The 16929-nt window shown below is 28.2% G+C and overlaps 2 protein-coding genes across 4 annotated transcripts; both read right to left on the reverse strand.

Moving 5' to 3' along the window:
- Positions 1-2305: 2305 nt before the first annotated feature.
- LOC109594939 (SH3 domain-containing kinase-binding protein 1) lies at positions 2306-7615 on the reverse strand. 2 transcript variants are annotated; one of them, XM_020010206.2, is made up of 6 exons: positions 7472-7615; positions 6940-7413; positions 5475-5651; positions 5034-5378; positions 4526-4981; positions 2306-4471 (listed from the first exon to the last, which is right to left on the reverse strand). In XM_020010206.2, exons 1-6 carry the CDS (start codon positions 7473-7475, stop codon positions 4176-4178), a joined length of 1752 nt encoding a protein of 583 aa, XP_019865765.2. In that variant the 5' UTR covers positions 7476-7615; the 3' UTR covers positions 2306-4175. The 2 variants fall into 2 exon arrangements, with proteins under 2 accessions (XP_019865765.2, XP_019865766.2); XM_020010207.2 differs by lacking the exon at positions 5475-5651.
- A 573-nt stretch (positions 7616-8188) lies between these two features.
- LOC109594947 (neurotrophin 1) lies at positions 8189-13318 on the reverse strand. 2 transcript variants are annotated; one of them, XM_020010218.2, is made up of 4 exons: positions 13154-13318; positions 9137-9269; positions 8639-8966; positions 8189-8422 (listed from the first exon to the last, which is right to left on the reverse strand). In XM_020010218.2, exons 1-4 carry the CDS (start codon positions 13184-13186, stop codon positions 8248-8250), a joined length of 669 nt encoding a protein of 222 aa, XP_019865777.1. In that variant the 5' UTR covers positions 13187-13318; the 3' UTR covers positions 8189-8247. The 2 variants fall into 2 exon arrangements, with proteins under 2 accessions (XP_019865777.1, XP_019865776.1); XM_020010217.2 differs by lacking the exon at positions 13154-13318 and adding an exon at positions 11153-11340.
- Between the last annotated feature and the right edge of the window lie 3611 nt (positions 13319-16929).

Consider the following 16929-nt stretch of genomic DNA (forward strand, 5'->3'; position numbering starts at 1 on the left):
TGGATGTTTAAAAAACCGAATGCCATTCATATACTTTTCTTTTTCTCCAATTTTTAAAGAAAAGAGAGTTAGAGTTTACAAATTTTAAATTGAGCCTTTATGACTTGTACAGGACTTTCCAACACATCTTAAAACTGTCGGAATATGATTATGAAATAAAACTCAATTCTGTGCAACGGTATTCGGCCTGTTTGGCTGCTTTTATTATATTCGGCAGAATATCGAATATCTACATTTCATTAGGCCGAATGCCGAATACTTATTTAATATATTTTGTTCTAGTGAGATAATTGATAAAATGAAAGAAATTATTATATTCATATATTTATTTCTTTTATAATCATTAGTACATAATAGTCATTGGTACATAATCATCTTCTGTATTAGAAAATTTTAGGATTTATTTGAATTATTGCCTTAATCAAAATTTAGAAGGGGAAGGTTATGGTGCAGAAAGACTAATTTTTCTGTATTGTTAGGAAGAAGTTTACTTCTTTTTTTCTCGTAAATCATCCCAGTTTCAGAGAAAAGACGCTCTGATCAAACACGGAAATTTACATTTTCTTGATTGACACCACGTATAAGAATTGTTATGACGTGATATGTTAATGTTAATACTTCTATTTCTGTTGACACTGCATTTTTTTCTTTTGATGCGTCTCCACGAGCTGTTTTTTTTCTGCTATCACCTCTTCGAAGCAATCCATAAAAGTTGAATGAATAGTCTGGCTTAGACTTTGCTCTTCACTTCTCATCCTCTTGGTCAAAGTAAAGGAAGGACTCGCGCTATCATCGCTATTTTCTTCACAGCTCATTTTTATACTATCGATTAAAACATACTGCTTCGCATTTCCTTTCTGCAGTTGATTGGTGAAAGGATTTATCTTAAAACGTGGATCTAAAAATGTAGCCACTAAATGATTTTTACATTAGATCAAACTATCACAAAACAATCACCTCGATGCACGTTTTGGCGCCACACTCCGGCCGAATACTTTTGCCTAATACTGCTATTCGGTCAGGAAGCTCGCCGAATATACTATTCGTTGCAAGCCTAGTATATATATATATATATATATATATATATATATATATATAGAATGGTTGGTATTGGACACTTTTTACTAACACCAAACCAACTCCACTAAATAAGCCAACATAAATTAATCTGTCATATACTAAATCTTGAAATAAAACATATATCTTCAAGTAAATATTAATAATTGGTAACTGTTATGTTTATTGTAGGAAACCACACAGGAAATAATCTGATTAATAATAACATAATAACATTTTAAGATCGACTGGATATAAAATATGGACAGAAAACAGTGGGCATAAACAGTTATATTTTATTACTTGTTTTTAATATTTAAACCCAAACACTTGTTCCTATAATAAATATTATTGTAGTTATGCTCGAAAAGTCGAAAACTGTCTTCGGTAGGGCAGACTTTATTTACGAATATGTCCAGAAATAACTATGCCTATTATGATTAAATATTAAAATTATCATATTCAAAAATAGTTTATATTCAACACATATATTTTTAATAATTATCTGTTAAAAACATATAAATGATTATAATTAGGAGTAAGTTTTACATATCATTCTATACAGAGTCTGACTTTTGTGGTATAAATGAGAGCATTCGGTATGTACCGAATAAAACAGTATACAGTCGAACTTCGATATTTCGAATTTTTGATAACTTGAATCAAATCAGTTCAGGGTGAAAATTATGTGTAATTTTTACTTGATAACTAGTTTTTTTCCTGGCAAATTATGGTTCGACTTATCGAAGTTTGATTATATCTGAAACTGATATACAGCTATAGTTTTCAGGTAAACGTATTAGTGCATAAATTTGTTTTAACCAACAAATTAAAATGTAAGCATATGATTAATAAAAAATTAAAAAATACGTACTTATTATTGCAATCACACAAACAAAGAACAATATGCTTGTAATACCAAACAATTAAAAAACAATGATAAATGAAAATCCCACAAAGGCAACTGCCTACGACTATTCTCAAGGTTTCAGCAGGGCTGTATTTATTTATCAAAGTTTTTAAAAACAATTTTTATCTCTACATAACTTTAATAAAATTTATATCAAACCTGAATTTGTTCTAGAGTCGACTGCCTTCGAAATTTCTAAAAGTAAAACAATTAATTAATAAAATTAATATAGGAAATATTATCAGTACCATTCCAGCAATCAATTAAATCAATAATATAAAAAATTAATGAAGGGAATATTTTCGTATAAATTTTCAAATAGAGGAAATTAAAAGTCGATTGAAAGTCTTACTGTTTATTTAAGTCAACAATATATCTAAGTACAATTCAAAATTATTTACATACAATGTTAGGCGTGGGTTTCAATAATTTTATTCAATTTTACACAACTGGGAAACCCATATTTAATGGAATGTTAATTCTTGTAAAATTATTAAAATAGCCAAAATGTACATTACTTTACAGGTATAGTTACATTTTGCAATAAGCATTCCTATCACCATTTACAAAATCGAATATTAAATATATCAAAATTTGTTAAGTAATTATGTATTAAAATTATAAATAAAATAAATAGATCCTAAAGTTATAAATTGCAGTACCTGGAAAGCTTCGAGTGAAATTAAATTATAGACCTAAACAATAGTTTATCTCATTAAAATATATTTACAATGTTTTATTAGTTGACATAAGTCAGTCTACCCTCAAATTAAGATAATAGTACGGTTCAACCTTTGTTTAGGTACACATAAATAAATAATGTATCGCTCAATACTATTGGATTAAAAATGTGCAATTTTGTGGAATGTCTATGTATGTATCACAGTCTTTTCCCGATGAATAAGCTTATTTATTAATTTTCTATATGAATATTACTTGTAAGAACATAATTTAGTCTGCTTAATTTTAGTTTAATTGGGTAGTTACTAAACTGAAGTTTCAATAAAAGTGTAAAAAATTTACCCTCTATTAGCAATAGATTTCTAAGATTTTCATCACTAAAACTAATATCATGATGCATACTAACAATTCAGCTGTCGGTTCAGAGTAAATACTAATGGTAATATTAAAGTACATACACAACCTAATTATAATACACATTTTTGTATAGAAATCAATCTGCATTACATTAATATATTGTCACAATTATGCATGCTGGATTTCAACAAAATTTTTCTAACTTAATTTTTGATTGTGTAAAAGATTTAAGCTCTCTGCATCATAAAACAAATTAATTTAAAATATAAAATGTTTGCTATCCTCTTAAGACTAACAATCTTAGTATTAGTTTTAAGTCAGAATAATTATGATTAACTTTCATAAAAAACTTTTTGATTATAAAATTTAATCATTGATTTCAATAAATTTGTATTATTTTAATACTGTCGATACATCTTAAAGACAAATATACATATTTAATACTCTTTGAAAAATTGTAAAATATTTTCATAGGTACTACAATGGATAAAACATCCATAATGAGCAATCACTTATAATTAATTAGGCTACCTCGGTATAAAAATTATAATGTATAAAAATTTGACATTCTGTAAAGCAAAAATTATCATATATATATTTATTATTTTATATACATTTAAAAAATATATTCAAGCAACTTCTCAATTATTACCAGGGATGTTTATACCACATTATTGTCAATAAATTCAAACATATGGAGTAAAAACAAAAATGTAAATTATGTATCTTACATAAACTATTTTGTAGAAACTCGAATAATTTCATTCATTATGTGAGTGGTTTTGTTAAAAATATTTTAATAAACATATATTTACAGACAGTTTAATGTATATTTTTAATTAAATGATAATTAATAATAAATTAATAAAATACTAGTAATTAGTTAGTATAAACAATTAGGTATACATATAGAGTATATTATAGTATAAACAATAATCAACAATTATTATAAACAATTACCATACCATTTTAGGCATAAAATTAATAGCTGTTCTCATTTTAAAATAGCTTTAAAAACATTTTGACTAGATAAAAACATCCCCAGGCTTGACTCATCAGAAAGAGAAGTTACCAGTTACTAATTATATATGCAGAAATAAATATAATAGAAACACAATATTACATTGCCAATTACAAAATTTACAGCCCTTAATACGGGAACAACATTCCCTCAAACCTGCATCACGCTTAGCGACATCTTTTCAACTTTCTCTTGCAAAAGCATTCTGAGTTCAATTTCCAAGTCGAGTTTATTCTGCATTTCTTCGATGACGAGGGTGTGCATGTGGTGCTGTTTCTCCACGAGCATTTCGAGTTTCCGCACTCTATCAAGCAGCCGATTGTACTCCTTGGGCGTGACTGTTTCCGAATCAGCAAGGGGTCGTTCCGGCGTTAGAATAGGTGTAACTGGGGAGACCTTGGGCTTCGGTGGTATATCTTTGCTGTTGTTCTGTTGCAACTGTCGACCTAGGAATGGAGGTATCAGTGATACCAGTCGTAACATATAATGACAGCACTCACCAGTTACCGGTATCGTTGGTTTCTGTTTCAGCGGGGGCGCCTTTTCGGAATCGACGGGCGACGGAGTAGGTTTGGGCTTGGCTGTGGGCACCGGAGCGGGATTTTTGGCAGACGTATCCGCCGCCACGGGTTTCTCTAACGAAGCCCGATTCTCTACGTGCGGTTTCGATTTTGACACATCATCTTTCGCATCGATGTTCAACGTTTCTTTCTCCACGGCAGCGGACACGCGTAGCTTCCTGTCAGGTCCGGGCGATGTGGACGTCCTCTTCACTTGGAGCTGCTTCATTTCATTCAACCAAGGCGCTTTGTGCTTCTCCCATTCGCGTATTTTCGGCCGGATCTCTACGCTTTCCTGGTTATCGGTAGTTTCTTCTGGTTCAGTTTCGTCACCGTAGGGAATGCCATTCAGGTCGAGATCCGTAGGTTTCAGTATTGTAGATGGAGGTCTCCTTCCTACAATTTCCGTTAATGTACTATTTATTTTTATTGAAATGTGAGTTATTACCAGGTGCTTTCGCTCTTGTGGCTCGCACATCGGTTAGCAACTGCTTCCTCTCCACCTGATCGAATGCGTCGTTGTTGTTGTTATTAAATTCCTTGGTTTCTGCGTGTACATCGTTTTTAGACTTGCTACTCGATGCTCCGTCCACGACGTCCACAAGTTTCTTCTTTAAATCGGACAGCAAGCTTCCGGAAGGAGATTTTTTAATTGATATAAGAGGTTTTTTACTAGGAACTGGGGGAGATTTACTGGTGTCATTTTTTATTTCGGTGGATTTGCGGTGAGATGCTGTCGTTACTGGCATATTCATCGGTCGCACGACGGCTGATTGTTTTGCATTATCCTCGGCTGTAAATATTAATTGTTAATGTTAAATTAGAAAATGATTTTGGATATAAATTAATTATATCTAAATAAACTGTTTTGGGAAAATTCGACATTTACCTATAATTTCAACAAAATTATCTGGAAATACTCCAACTTTCCCGTTGAGTTCGCCCCTCCACCATCCGGGATCTTCTAAATTTTTACTAAGTATGGTGACTTTATCACCTTCTGTTAATGTTAGTTCATCTTCGTTTTGAGCCGTGTACGAATATTTCACTAAACATAACTGTTTGGCTGCAAAAAACAAGCCACGTACAGTAATAGATACATAATGCATAAAAAATTAAGCAAACATCTAAAATGGCGAAGGTCAAAATAATAATACAATTATTGGTTCTGGATTTAAGATACCAAAACTAGTAAAGGAATTATTCTAATACATTAGTATTTGATACAAGTGGGCATATATTCAAATACATTTCGATTCAAAGTATTCAAATAGCAAAAATAGTCCAGACGAAACCGTGACATTGGGGTGATATGAGAGACAAGAGAAGAAAGGAGTGATGCAGTGTTACAATTTTACACGCTAATGTGTGTATGTTGTTGTTATGGAATTCTCAAGATTATTCGAATCTAGAGTACCGCAAAAGTTGAATCACAAGGAACATTTGTTGTGATTATTTAATTCGATCATTAATTTTAACAGCGATTTAGATTCACATTAAAATGATTTTTTATTAAAATATAACGAAAAACACAATATTACTTTACTACTTTAAGTTTTGATACAATTATCACGTATAAAAATTCACGATAAAAATTAAGATGAGAGATTAAACGCATTTACAAACAAAAATATGATTCAAATCGGGCGCGCATCTTACATCATCCGTTTAATATTGTGTTTAAATTAAAAAAAGTGTTAAATGTCCAGCTAAAATTTATGTAAATTATTCACATGATGAATCATAAGCTGAATTTAGAATCGAGACATGTTTACAGTTATTTTGATTAACTTATTATTGTTCCATACCAGAATTAATGTGCAATATGTTTTTTTAAAAAGTAATTAAATCAAAAGTTATTGTTTCTATGTATTTAAAAATATATGGATGAATTATCAATGATGATATATATTAGTTTTCTTTTCAAATAATAAATGTAGGTCAACTTTTAACTAAGTTTAAATTTAAATTTATGTTAATTAATCTTCAGTTTTACTAAATTAAAATTTAATGTTTTAAACTTATCCATGGTAAAAACTTTCTAAAGTTTTTTTATGATTTAAACTATAAGATGTCAACACAGAAGATGCACATAACTACTATTTAATAAAAATATATTATAAATAATTAGATACTTTTCTTAACAGTAAATTATAACTACCATATAACATAAGGGATAAGTAAATCTCAACATATATTTGAATAGTTTCAATTCAATATTAATTGAATACATTTACTGTTCTATTCAATTTCTCTAATTAGATTATGATAATTATCAATTTACATGTCCAATTAAAAAGCATTTTATAGAAATTATTACGAATCAATATAGAAATAAGAACTTAAATAATTACCTGAAGAATTGGATGGCTTTCCATCGTCCTCCCAATCCTTATTACTTAAAATTAAATTATCTTTACTATTGGAATGTGCTACATTTACAGGTTTGATTTCTTCAACAAAATTTGATGGGAATACACCTTCCTTTCCATTTAGAGTTCCTTTCCACCAACCTTCTTCTTCCTCACCAATAATGGTAATTATATCTCCTACATTTAAATTTAATTCATCTTCATGATCTTGGGAATAGCTGTATATCACTCTGCATTGCCTTATTCTGGATACATCTGTTTTCGATCTCATTACAACTTGTGAATCAGGAGTTAAAACTTTTACAAAATTGTCTGGGAACAACCCCTTTTTATCATTTAGGACGCCTATCCACCAACCGTCCTGTTTTTTGACTACATCTTTTATTATATCGCCTTTTTTTATTGTTAATTCATCAGATTCTTTTGCTATATAGTCGTGTTCAACTAATACTTCAACTAAAACGTAAAAGAAAAGTACAAAATGATCACATAAATCATAGATATACGGTCTTACCCATATTCGACACAATAAAATTATCATACTTTATTTACATTAAACCTTATTGAACAAATTTGTACTAATGCCCAACCCTGATGATCACAACAAAACTTTGCTTATTATTTAGATTCTTCGTACCAATATCCAGTGACAACGAAAATTTCCCTAAATCAAATGCACAGTTCCATGATCAAATGTCACGGCAAGCCCCTTTCAAACTGTCGCAATCACAATATTGTGCGACTATTTTAAAAACACAAATATTCATAATAATTAATGTTAAAACTTAATAATTAAAAATTATTGTTAGTGTATGATGAGTAAATTCAATAAATATTTTTACTGGTGTAAACTGGGTTGCATATCCTTTGAAGCGTTGCTTTAATTTTTTGTAATACATTATAATGTAGAATTTAAAATTACAATTTTTCATCTGGTGTGAATTAAACTATTTATTGACTTTTTATAATCATTTTCATTAAAAAATATCTGTGATTAAGCTGACAAATAATAAAAAATCATATTAAGAATTGCATAAAATTCTTTAAAAGTTTTTTAAAATATATTTATTACATATTAGAAGCCTGATTATAATTATTTTATATAAATATATTCAAACAGTTTATGATGATTAATTTTATTTATTTATTTATATTTTGTCTCAATAAACTTTGGAAAGAAGTGCCTAATTTTGAAAACAAGTATATCTTACAAGCAATATTAAACAAACAATTCGTTTTAGACTTTTATTGCAAATTAAAATATTGTCAAAATAAAACATGCAAACACTATCATCTAGCTTTAACTCGTACAGTACAAACACAACACGAGGGAATTTGAAAATCATCAAACACGAAGTTCTCCTTATTTTTTTCGTAGACCATTAATCGGCGGACGGCGAATTTTTGTGTGCATGTGGCCTCGTAATTGGGGAAGAAGGCCGAGAATCTGCAAGCTGTTCCCTCACTAAAAATGAAAAAGTAAAAAAATACTCAAAAAAATTAATGGAAACAATCTAATAATCGCGAGCAATTTACAAAGTGTGATAAATTACAGAATACAGTACACAAAAGCGATTGGGTTTACCCAATATAATGTGTATTAGAATAACTGTAATTAATCTCTTCAGTTATTTTTTTATCGGGAATTTCCGAATCAAACTGTATTTTTTGTTCAACTCACTTTTTACACAGCACAGTTTCGAAGCCTTGTATGTGGTCTTTGGATTTGACAATTATTTTTTCTTCGTTCCGAGTATTCTTCGCAGATTCCGGAAATCGGGTAAACTTCGATGTGGCGCACATAGTATCATCGTCGTCTAAACCGAACTGATCTCTGTTGTCTATTTGCACCCGTGGAATCAGGTATTGTCTAAAATCCGGCGATTTTTCTAATATTCGTTCTATTTCGTTCGACGGATAATTGTCGATCTTATCGCACATACCGAAGTAGCACTGTCCCTTTGGTTCCTTTGAACTTGCGTCGGGAAATATCATCGTCCCCGACCGATCTAGACAAATGATACATACGTGATTGGATTAATGATGTTATTGTAATTGAACTTTTGGTTTTTGGAAATTACGATTTACATATAAAATTTACACACAATATAATAACAATTATTTTCATACATACATAATTTAATGATTATTTTTGTAAAAATAATAAAAAAAATATTACCTATAACTGTTGTGTTTAAATCTATCGGATTGGGTGTTGAGATCTGTGTAACATTTTTTCGGGCCCTGACGGGGAAATTTCTTGTGTGATTGGTGGATTTTGTGTTGAAACAACTCAGTCTTTGAAATGTCATCTGAAAAATAATAGGATATTTAGGATCCCATAGCAAATGGATCTATTAGAGATTATGGCACCGAAAACTGAATACTTCTTTATGACAAGTTTGGTTAGAGAAAAACTAACCGATCAAAAAGATAGTTGACAACATAGCCGATAATTTTATTAGCAGTTGTGGCGAAATTAACTTTACACTTGATTATTAATTATTCACATATTTAACTATCTGTTTTCAGTTGTACATGGACTTATCTATTAACATTTATTACAGTGATAATATGTGATGTTAATGGGTATAATTTGATGAACGATAACAACTGAATTAGGTTGAATTCAATGATATGTCAAGAAAATGAACAATGACTGACAAATGAAATAAAGATATTTCACCCGTATTATGCATTCATTATATTCAATGTGCATAAATGTTATACATATTATTGCTAAACTTGCTTTATTGTGTTTGACATTGAACCTAGATAAATATTATCTAATAGTACATAAATGTCTGGATGATTTTTGATTAAAAATGTACTCTATATTTTGCTGTTAATTCCTAAGAAATCAGTGACAACTAACTATGCAAATGAAGCTGTTTAAATCGCATTAATTTTCTTCTTAAAATGTATGTTTGAATTGAAACTTTATAAACATGGTCGTTAAAATAAAATACAAATAAACATACTTTTAACTGATAATTTCACGTTCAAGTCATAATTATTTTTAAACAATATTTTCTAAATCAATTAAATATATTTTTAGAGATTTTATTTAATATGCAATATAATAATAATATTTTATTTAATATATAATATAATAATTATAATATTTTCATTTTTAAATCAATATTAAATAGTTGGGAACTTTATATCTAAAATAAAATTAAAAGAAGTGCAATACAATACGGATTGGTTCATGAACTGATGACTAATTCCCATCTTCTGTATGGTTTATTTAATACTAAATTAAACTTTAATCAAAAGAATTTAAAAAAAATTAAGTCACTCGAATCAGCTGGTTATTTAAAAAGAAATGTCAAGGATTTTTAAAACAGCTTCCTGAATTAAAAAATTTAGATTCAATAACAGACGAATAAAATTCAAACATAATTGTAGAAACATCTATATATGTTTAACATTTTTATTACAAATATATTACAAATCAAGATCATTATTACCTTTTTGTGAAAGTAGAAATATTACGTAACGAGTTACGAAATATAAGTAATTAATTTTTTCTGTGAGGTATCTTAATCCATTTAAGGTAGAACATTGGGTTTTTCCAAATATGAATTACTTTAAAACAAGGTGTGAGTTTCCGTTAAAAGCTGAATTAATGATTTTCATAACAAAAAAATGAAATTAAATCAGTATTTTAAGATAGGAAACAGCAGATAAATAATAAATGAGCATAATATCAAAATGACAAACACCTTTGGTTTTTAGTTTAATTGTTATATCAAAGACAATTAGGTCAACAATTTGAAGTTTTGAGATATGTCTAACTGGTTTTCTTATTTGCATTACCAAGAATAGCATTTACATATGGGAGTTTAGAAATTATGCGGTGAAAGTATTGAAAATGTCCCCATTACAGAATTAAATTGAAATAATGACTTAACTTAAATAATTAAAAACAAAGAATATAAATAAAAAACAATGGCGACATCCAAATGTTAATTTTGCGTCTTCTAAGAAATTTTGTCGATAATAACAGCGGTTTAACAGGTAATTTAAAATGATTACTGCGGAATGTAAATACACATCCTGATCTTCTTAATGCTGAATGCTTGTTTTATTCCGTCCATATTTACAGCTGCAGAGGACATTACATTGGATGGAATGCAGTTTAAAAACAATAAAACTAGACGAACGTTCCAAATGTTTGAAATGTGTTTACCTGTTCACTGAACGATAAACATAATAATAAATTAGCGAAAATAGGAACTGTCCACATGGTCAAAAATTTTCACAGCACCAGACACAAACTAAGCACATTTTTTCAAAAATAAAAAAAGTTCATATAATTTCGCACAATGAATATGGATGTGCCGGGCGGTCGCGAGTTGCAAAGCGAGACTGCTCATTATAAATATGAATCGCATATGTATACTCTGACAAGGACGTCAAGTGTGAATTAACGTAATTAAATCGAGAAGAAAAAGTTAATATCGGCATGAAAATTTCACGGATAAAAGTGCAAAATTAATGCGAGTCTATTATTTGTTTAGTTTTTGATCGCCTACACTGCACAAATGTAGATGAAACGGGAGGATAACTGAAATAACCTCGGGTTTAGCGATAAATTTATATATTAATAATTTAATTGATAATTCTATTTGTTTATTCCGATTTTGCAAGTTAAAAGAAATATCTGCAGTTTTGTGAGGATTAACAGATTACACGTTTTCTTAGTGCAAAGTGCAAATTTTACAAACCAGTTCCAGTTTGGTTTTTATTATTCGTTAAAATCTTTCATATTTTAAAAGGCAAATTAATATAAATAAATTTTGATGGGTCGTATTTGTCACACAGAGACCACGTGAAGATGCCATGTGTTTTTGTAACCTCTAGGTATGAGCTAGAGGAGTGGCACTACAAGAATATTGATAGAGAAGAAATTAATTATTTAAATTTCTTTACTGCGATTATTGGGAAATTTTATACTAACGATTTCAATAAAACTCGTTCAGTTTAGATAAAGAAAAGCTTAATGGAGAATAAAACCAATTGCAAAGAAAAATTATTTCAATATTTTATTGTTAATAGCAAAAAAAGTTTCATAATGAATAATTTCGAAATAATTCTATTTTTGTGGACAAAATAAAACACAATAGAAATTTATAAAACATTTCTGAATATTATTTTTTAATGAAACAATAAAAAATCAATATAATGATAATTTTACATGTCCACAATAAAGTTTTTTAATATTTTGCTATATAGCAATTTGAAATAAAATGTTGATAGAAAGAAAACAAAACAATTGTAATAATTTAACTTCTTAATAATGAATAGTAATTGAATTTATCTTAATTAAATTTATGTTTTTGTAATAAAAACATGCAGTATTGTATTTTATTATATTTCAATATTTCTATGCGTGTTTTGAAATAAAAAAGTTGATGAAAAGATACTTTTAACACAATAATTAAATTACTTTAATCTTTTTAATATCTTGTTATTTTTTTTGTAAATGACTATAAATTTATAAATGAATAAATTAAAATACTGCATACATTTTTACTATTTTATATCATCATTTTTTAGATTAATTTAGTTATTTTAATATATAAATAAATTAAATATAAATAACCCCAAATCTATTTTTAACATTCTTCTATATTTAGGCATAATGCAAAATTAAATTTTACTCCAAAAATTAAATTATTATTCAATAATGTATTAACATTAAATTATATATTTCAACAAGGTATATGTAGACTAAAATAAATTTTATATTTAGACATTATGCATAATTAAATTTTACTCTAAAAATTAAATTATTATACAATAATGTACTAATATAAAAATATTTATTTCAGGGACAGAACAATGCATATGTAGACTAAAATTAATTTTGAAGTTCCCCAAATAAATAAGAACATGTACTGCAAACAGCGAAACAAGGAATTAGGAAATTCAAATGTTAAATGTCTTGACACACCATGTGATAACATCAAATTTTAATAAGTTGTTTACATAATATATATACTTGTTTGATTTACTTGTAAACACTATCTCTACATAATTTTGTAGCAATACGTTTTATTATTAAAACGTACAAAGTAAGCAAAAATTGTTGTAAACCATTAAAAATTCTGCTGATAAAAACTTTCAAAAAAAATAACAAAAAATCCTAAAAAATACGAATTGATTTACTAAAGAAACAATGGCATACCATTAATACTAATAAATATTTAACACTCCACATTGTCACAGTCTTTAAAAACGAAAACAATTTAACTTTAGATCACCTCACTTAAAGTTCAACTGTTCATTTTGGATCCACCCCAAACATTTATATACAAGTGCTCAACATTACGTGGGTTCCTCGCGTTATGGACTACAGAAGTCGACTGTTTATGAGCATATCTCATTTGTCTGTTGCGACAAGGACGTCGACTACGATTTAATATTGTTGGAAGAGGAAAGGAAAATAAAGGTGTAATTAACATCAGTTTAACTTGAATTGTTTTATTTACTTTTTGTATAAAAAGTTTTTATTCTGTATTTGGATATTTTTCGATGTAGCTTTTTAATAATTTTATGGTAGATTTTTGAGAAAATGGAGCTTTTTAAAAGACGTTGTTTTTGAAGACAACAATTTGCGGTTTTACAAAAATGCATGTTCACTGATACGCTTTAATAAAAACGGTTCTTTATTGTTTTAGTCTGATTCACATTGCAATTATTTTACTTGCGGTTTTGTGATCAAAATTTTATGATATGCACATAAAAAATTAGATTAACGTTTAATTTTAATATAATAGAAACATCTAAAAATAGAATATAGACGTCCTTTAAATAATATTTATCGAATATTATGTTTATGCTTATATAATTTTTCAAGTACTGTGTTTGAAATCAATTAATTTACAACCACCCTTTTCCTTGAGAATTTTATTAAAAAATTAAAAACGATTAAGTAAGGTAGGTAAGTGTTTCCCCTTTGGTTATTGCTCATTTTGATTAAGTAAGTGGCAATATTTAGATTTCTGAGTAATGTACTTTTATGCTGAAATATGACAAAAGTGTAACGTTCGCGGTTTTCAAGTTGGATTCCTTCCTATTGACGCTAGATTATCAAAAGATATTGCGGTTACGATGTAATTAATTTCCACATATATAAAAAACATTTAGTATTAAAAGTAAATATTTCAATGATTCATCAGGAAGTATGACAATTTATCTAATTTTTAACACGTTAACAAATATTTTGATAAAAAGAAAAAAACAGTTGCAATTATTTAATTTGTCTTATAGTATATATTTTAATATTTTTTCTAATTGCAATGTACATTTTCGTTAATTCTTCAACTTGTTGCTTGATTATAATACTTAATCGTTCTAATTATCAATTCTTTGATGTTTCTTTTAAAGTTAACGGAGCAGTCGCTGTTAAAGGATTTCAGTTTGTCAACTTGCTAATTTTACGCCCAGAAGTTTAATTAAAGCAGCTTTTAAATTGCTTAGATCGTTATAAACTGAAATGCACTTGCATATACCAAGACCCGCCTAGAATGTCAAATGGCAGCAAATTATTTCCTATTATTATTGAATAAATAAGGCACTCATTATTAATATAAATTACCGTTTGCTTGTTAAAGAAGTATACAGAGTGTTCTTATATTCTCGAACCATTTGGAAAGGATACATTCCTAATATAAAAGTGAACACATATATAAATTGTGAATAAAAATTTTGTAGCTTCAATAGCAGAATATTATGACTATTAAATAACTGTCATTGATGACATTATGGTGATAATTGTACATTTACCTCCAATTTTTCACATTTGAATTAAAAAACCATTGTACCATTACATTAGAACATTGTTCGTACTGGTCAACTTTAGCAGCCTCTAGCTCTTCTGCTACTGATTGGTACAATTTTTTTTTCTACTTTGATTAAAGAATATCCATTTCAAGGTATATACAAACACTCTGCAAATGTTTGTTATCTCTTTAAACGGATTTTCCAACAATCCTACATAAAAAACACTACAAATTAAATGATTTTTTTTATCATGTTGAAATTACTGGCCATATTCGTTCTAAATCAATCTCGTCACAATCATTTATTAACTTATAAAAACTAGTATTAAAATTATAAGCGCGTAGAAAAGTTTGTGGATTTACCAGCAATATATTATAAAAAGACACTTAAATTTGCGTTAGTAAATTATAGATTTTAATGTTTCATATATCTTCCTAGTAAAAGCATCAAATTTCCATGAATTAATGACAACGATGGTTTGATATTTAATATATAATTAAATAATAATTTTAAGTTACACATAAAATTTTAGACAGCGTTTTTTTAAGAATGTAATAAACAAAAAAGAAAAGGAATTTCCTATAAAAATTTCTGCGATTGCTTCATAGCTTTTCTAAATTATTTTAAAATATTTTTTTTGTGACAGCACTAATACAACTTTCTTTACTTTCGTGGCACCTTAAATTGAACAAGTAAATTATATGTCTATTAGCGTCTTGCAAATCCATTTGACTTTATTAACAAGTCTTAAATATTATTGGTAACACAAAAAAACGCAATGAAAATTGATAAAAAGTATTAAAATCAAATTAAAATTTAATCTGAAGGAAATCAACTCAATACGAGTAATTAATATCAGTGTTACCATAATAAAATTGTGCAATAACTCAACAACAAAGCATTTTATCCCACTTTACAACATTTAGACACCTTATTTTCAAGGTTGACATGAATAACAACAAACACTCATAGGTGCTAAATATTTTAGAAATATAAAATTTCAGTAAACTAAAAGCTTTTTTAAGTATACTGTATATGGTCAAAAAACAAAAATCCTGAATTGAGGTTTGAAAAACTAATAAAACGTTTAAAACCCGTTTTAATATTATTTGTATTTTATTTATAATAACAGTTAAAGCATATTAAATTATACTAAGAAAGCAGAATAAGTTTGCGTGTTGTTGCTTCGCAAAAAGTTTACGTGTAATAAATATCAATTGTTTATAAATATTTAAAATTTCTTTCGTTTGCGTAAGAGATGTAACGTCCATCCGCGTCAAAAAGCGTCCGTTTCTTGGAAATAGGTTACTACAAAAATATGAATTGTACTGGACTTTTCAGCTGAAGAACGGCGTCACTAAATCCAATTGCGTACGCACCATACAATCGTCATAGGAAACAGTGTCTGAAATTCCCGCAACAAATTTTAGATTTTCCACTCCCGATTAGAGCACAGATTTTTGAAGAATTAAGTAAACCGTCCGTCATAAAAAACCACATTTGAAACAGTCCCAGCCAGAATTGCGTGCGGTAATTTTGCACTGAAAAACGTATGTTGCGGGAAACCCAGATGGGTTCGGCAAAGCAAAGTTCTACCATAAACTGGGGACACGAACAATAAATTCCCCTGTTAATCATTGTCACACAGGATTTATTAATTAAATAATATCATCTCTTTAGTGATGCATTACAAATCTACTCGTTTATCTGCACCTGTTTGTAATTCTTTTTGTTGCAGAACAGAATAATTATATTAATTAATGTTATTGGATCGCTTCTGGCTATATGCTATTTCTGTATTTCCGTGACGGAGGTCAAGCATTCAATTCAACATAAACAAATGTAGTAAAATAATTTATGTAAAAAATAATTTTAATGTCCTTCCTAGAATAAGTGTTATCACGAATCTGTGTATAATATTACTGATTTCTTGATAATACTAGTTATGTAACGATTGTTGATTTGCGAAATGATTACTGTGAAATTAAACATTCAGCCTAATAAATGTCAAAGGATAATAAATTACAGGATTATTTTGGTATAAGAAATTGCTTCCATTTTGTTTATTGTTTGGGAGGCTGTAGAAATTTTAGGCGACAATTATTATTATTATATATTATTATATAACTATTTAAATATTTTGGTACTGTACTAATTTTTGTCAGTGTATAAGACAGT

The sequence above is a fragment of the Aethina tumida genome, chromosome 3, assembly GCF_024364675.1.
Source record: "Aethina tumida isolate Nest 87 chromosome 3, icAetTumi1.1, whole genome shotgun sequence".
In the NCBI taxonomy this organism is placed as follows: Eukaryota; Metazoa; Arthropoda; class Insecta; order Coleoptera; family Nitidulidae; genus Aethina; species Aethina tumida.

Bases quoted from the DNA above. Each gene is read 5' to 3' on its own strand.
- LOC109594947 (XM_020010217.2), bottom strand. From the start codon at position 11,209: ATGTGGACAGTTCCTATTTTCGCTAATTTATTATTATGTTTATCGTTC. The intron at 9,270-11,152 runs GTAAACACATTT...ATTATTTTTCAG, and splicing joins GTTTATCGTTCAGTGAACAG to ATGACATTTCAAAGACTGAG. The intron at 8,967-9,136 runs GTAATATTTTTT...TCATTTGTCTAG, and splicing joins TTTAAACACAACAGTTATAG to ATCGGTCGGGGACGATGATA.
- LOC109594939 (XM_020010206.2), bottom strand. The intron at 5,652-6,939 runs GTAATTATTTAA...TGTTTTTTGCAG, and splicing joins AAAGCCATCCAATTCTTCAG to CCAAACAGTTATGTTTAGTG. The intron at 4,982-5,033 runs GTAATAACTCAC...CGGAAATTGTAG, and splicing joins CACAAGAGCGAAAGCACCTG to GAAGGAGACCTCCATCTACA.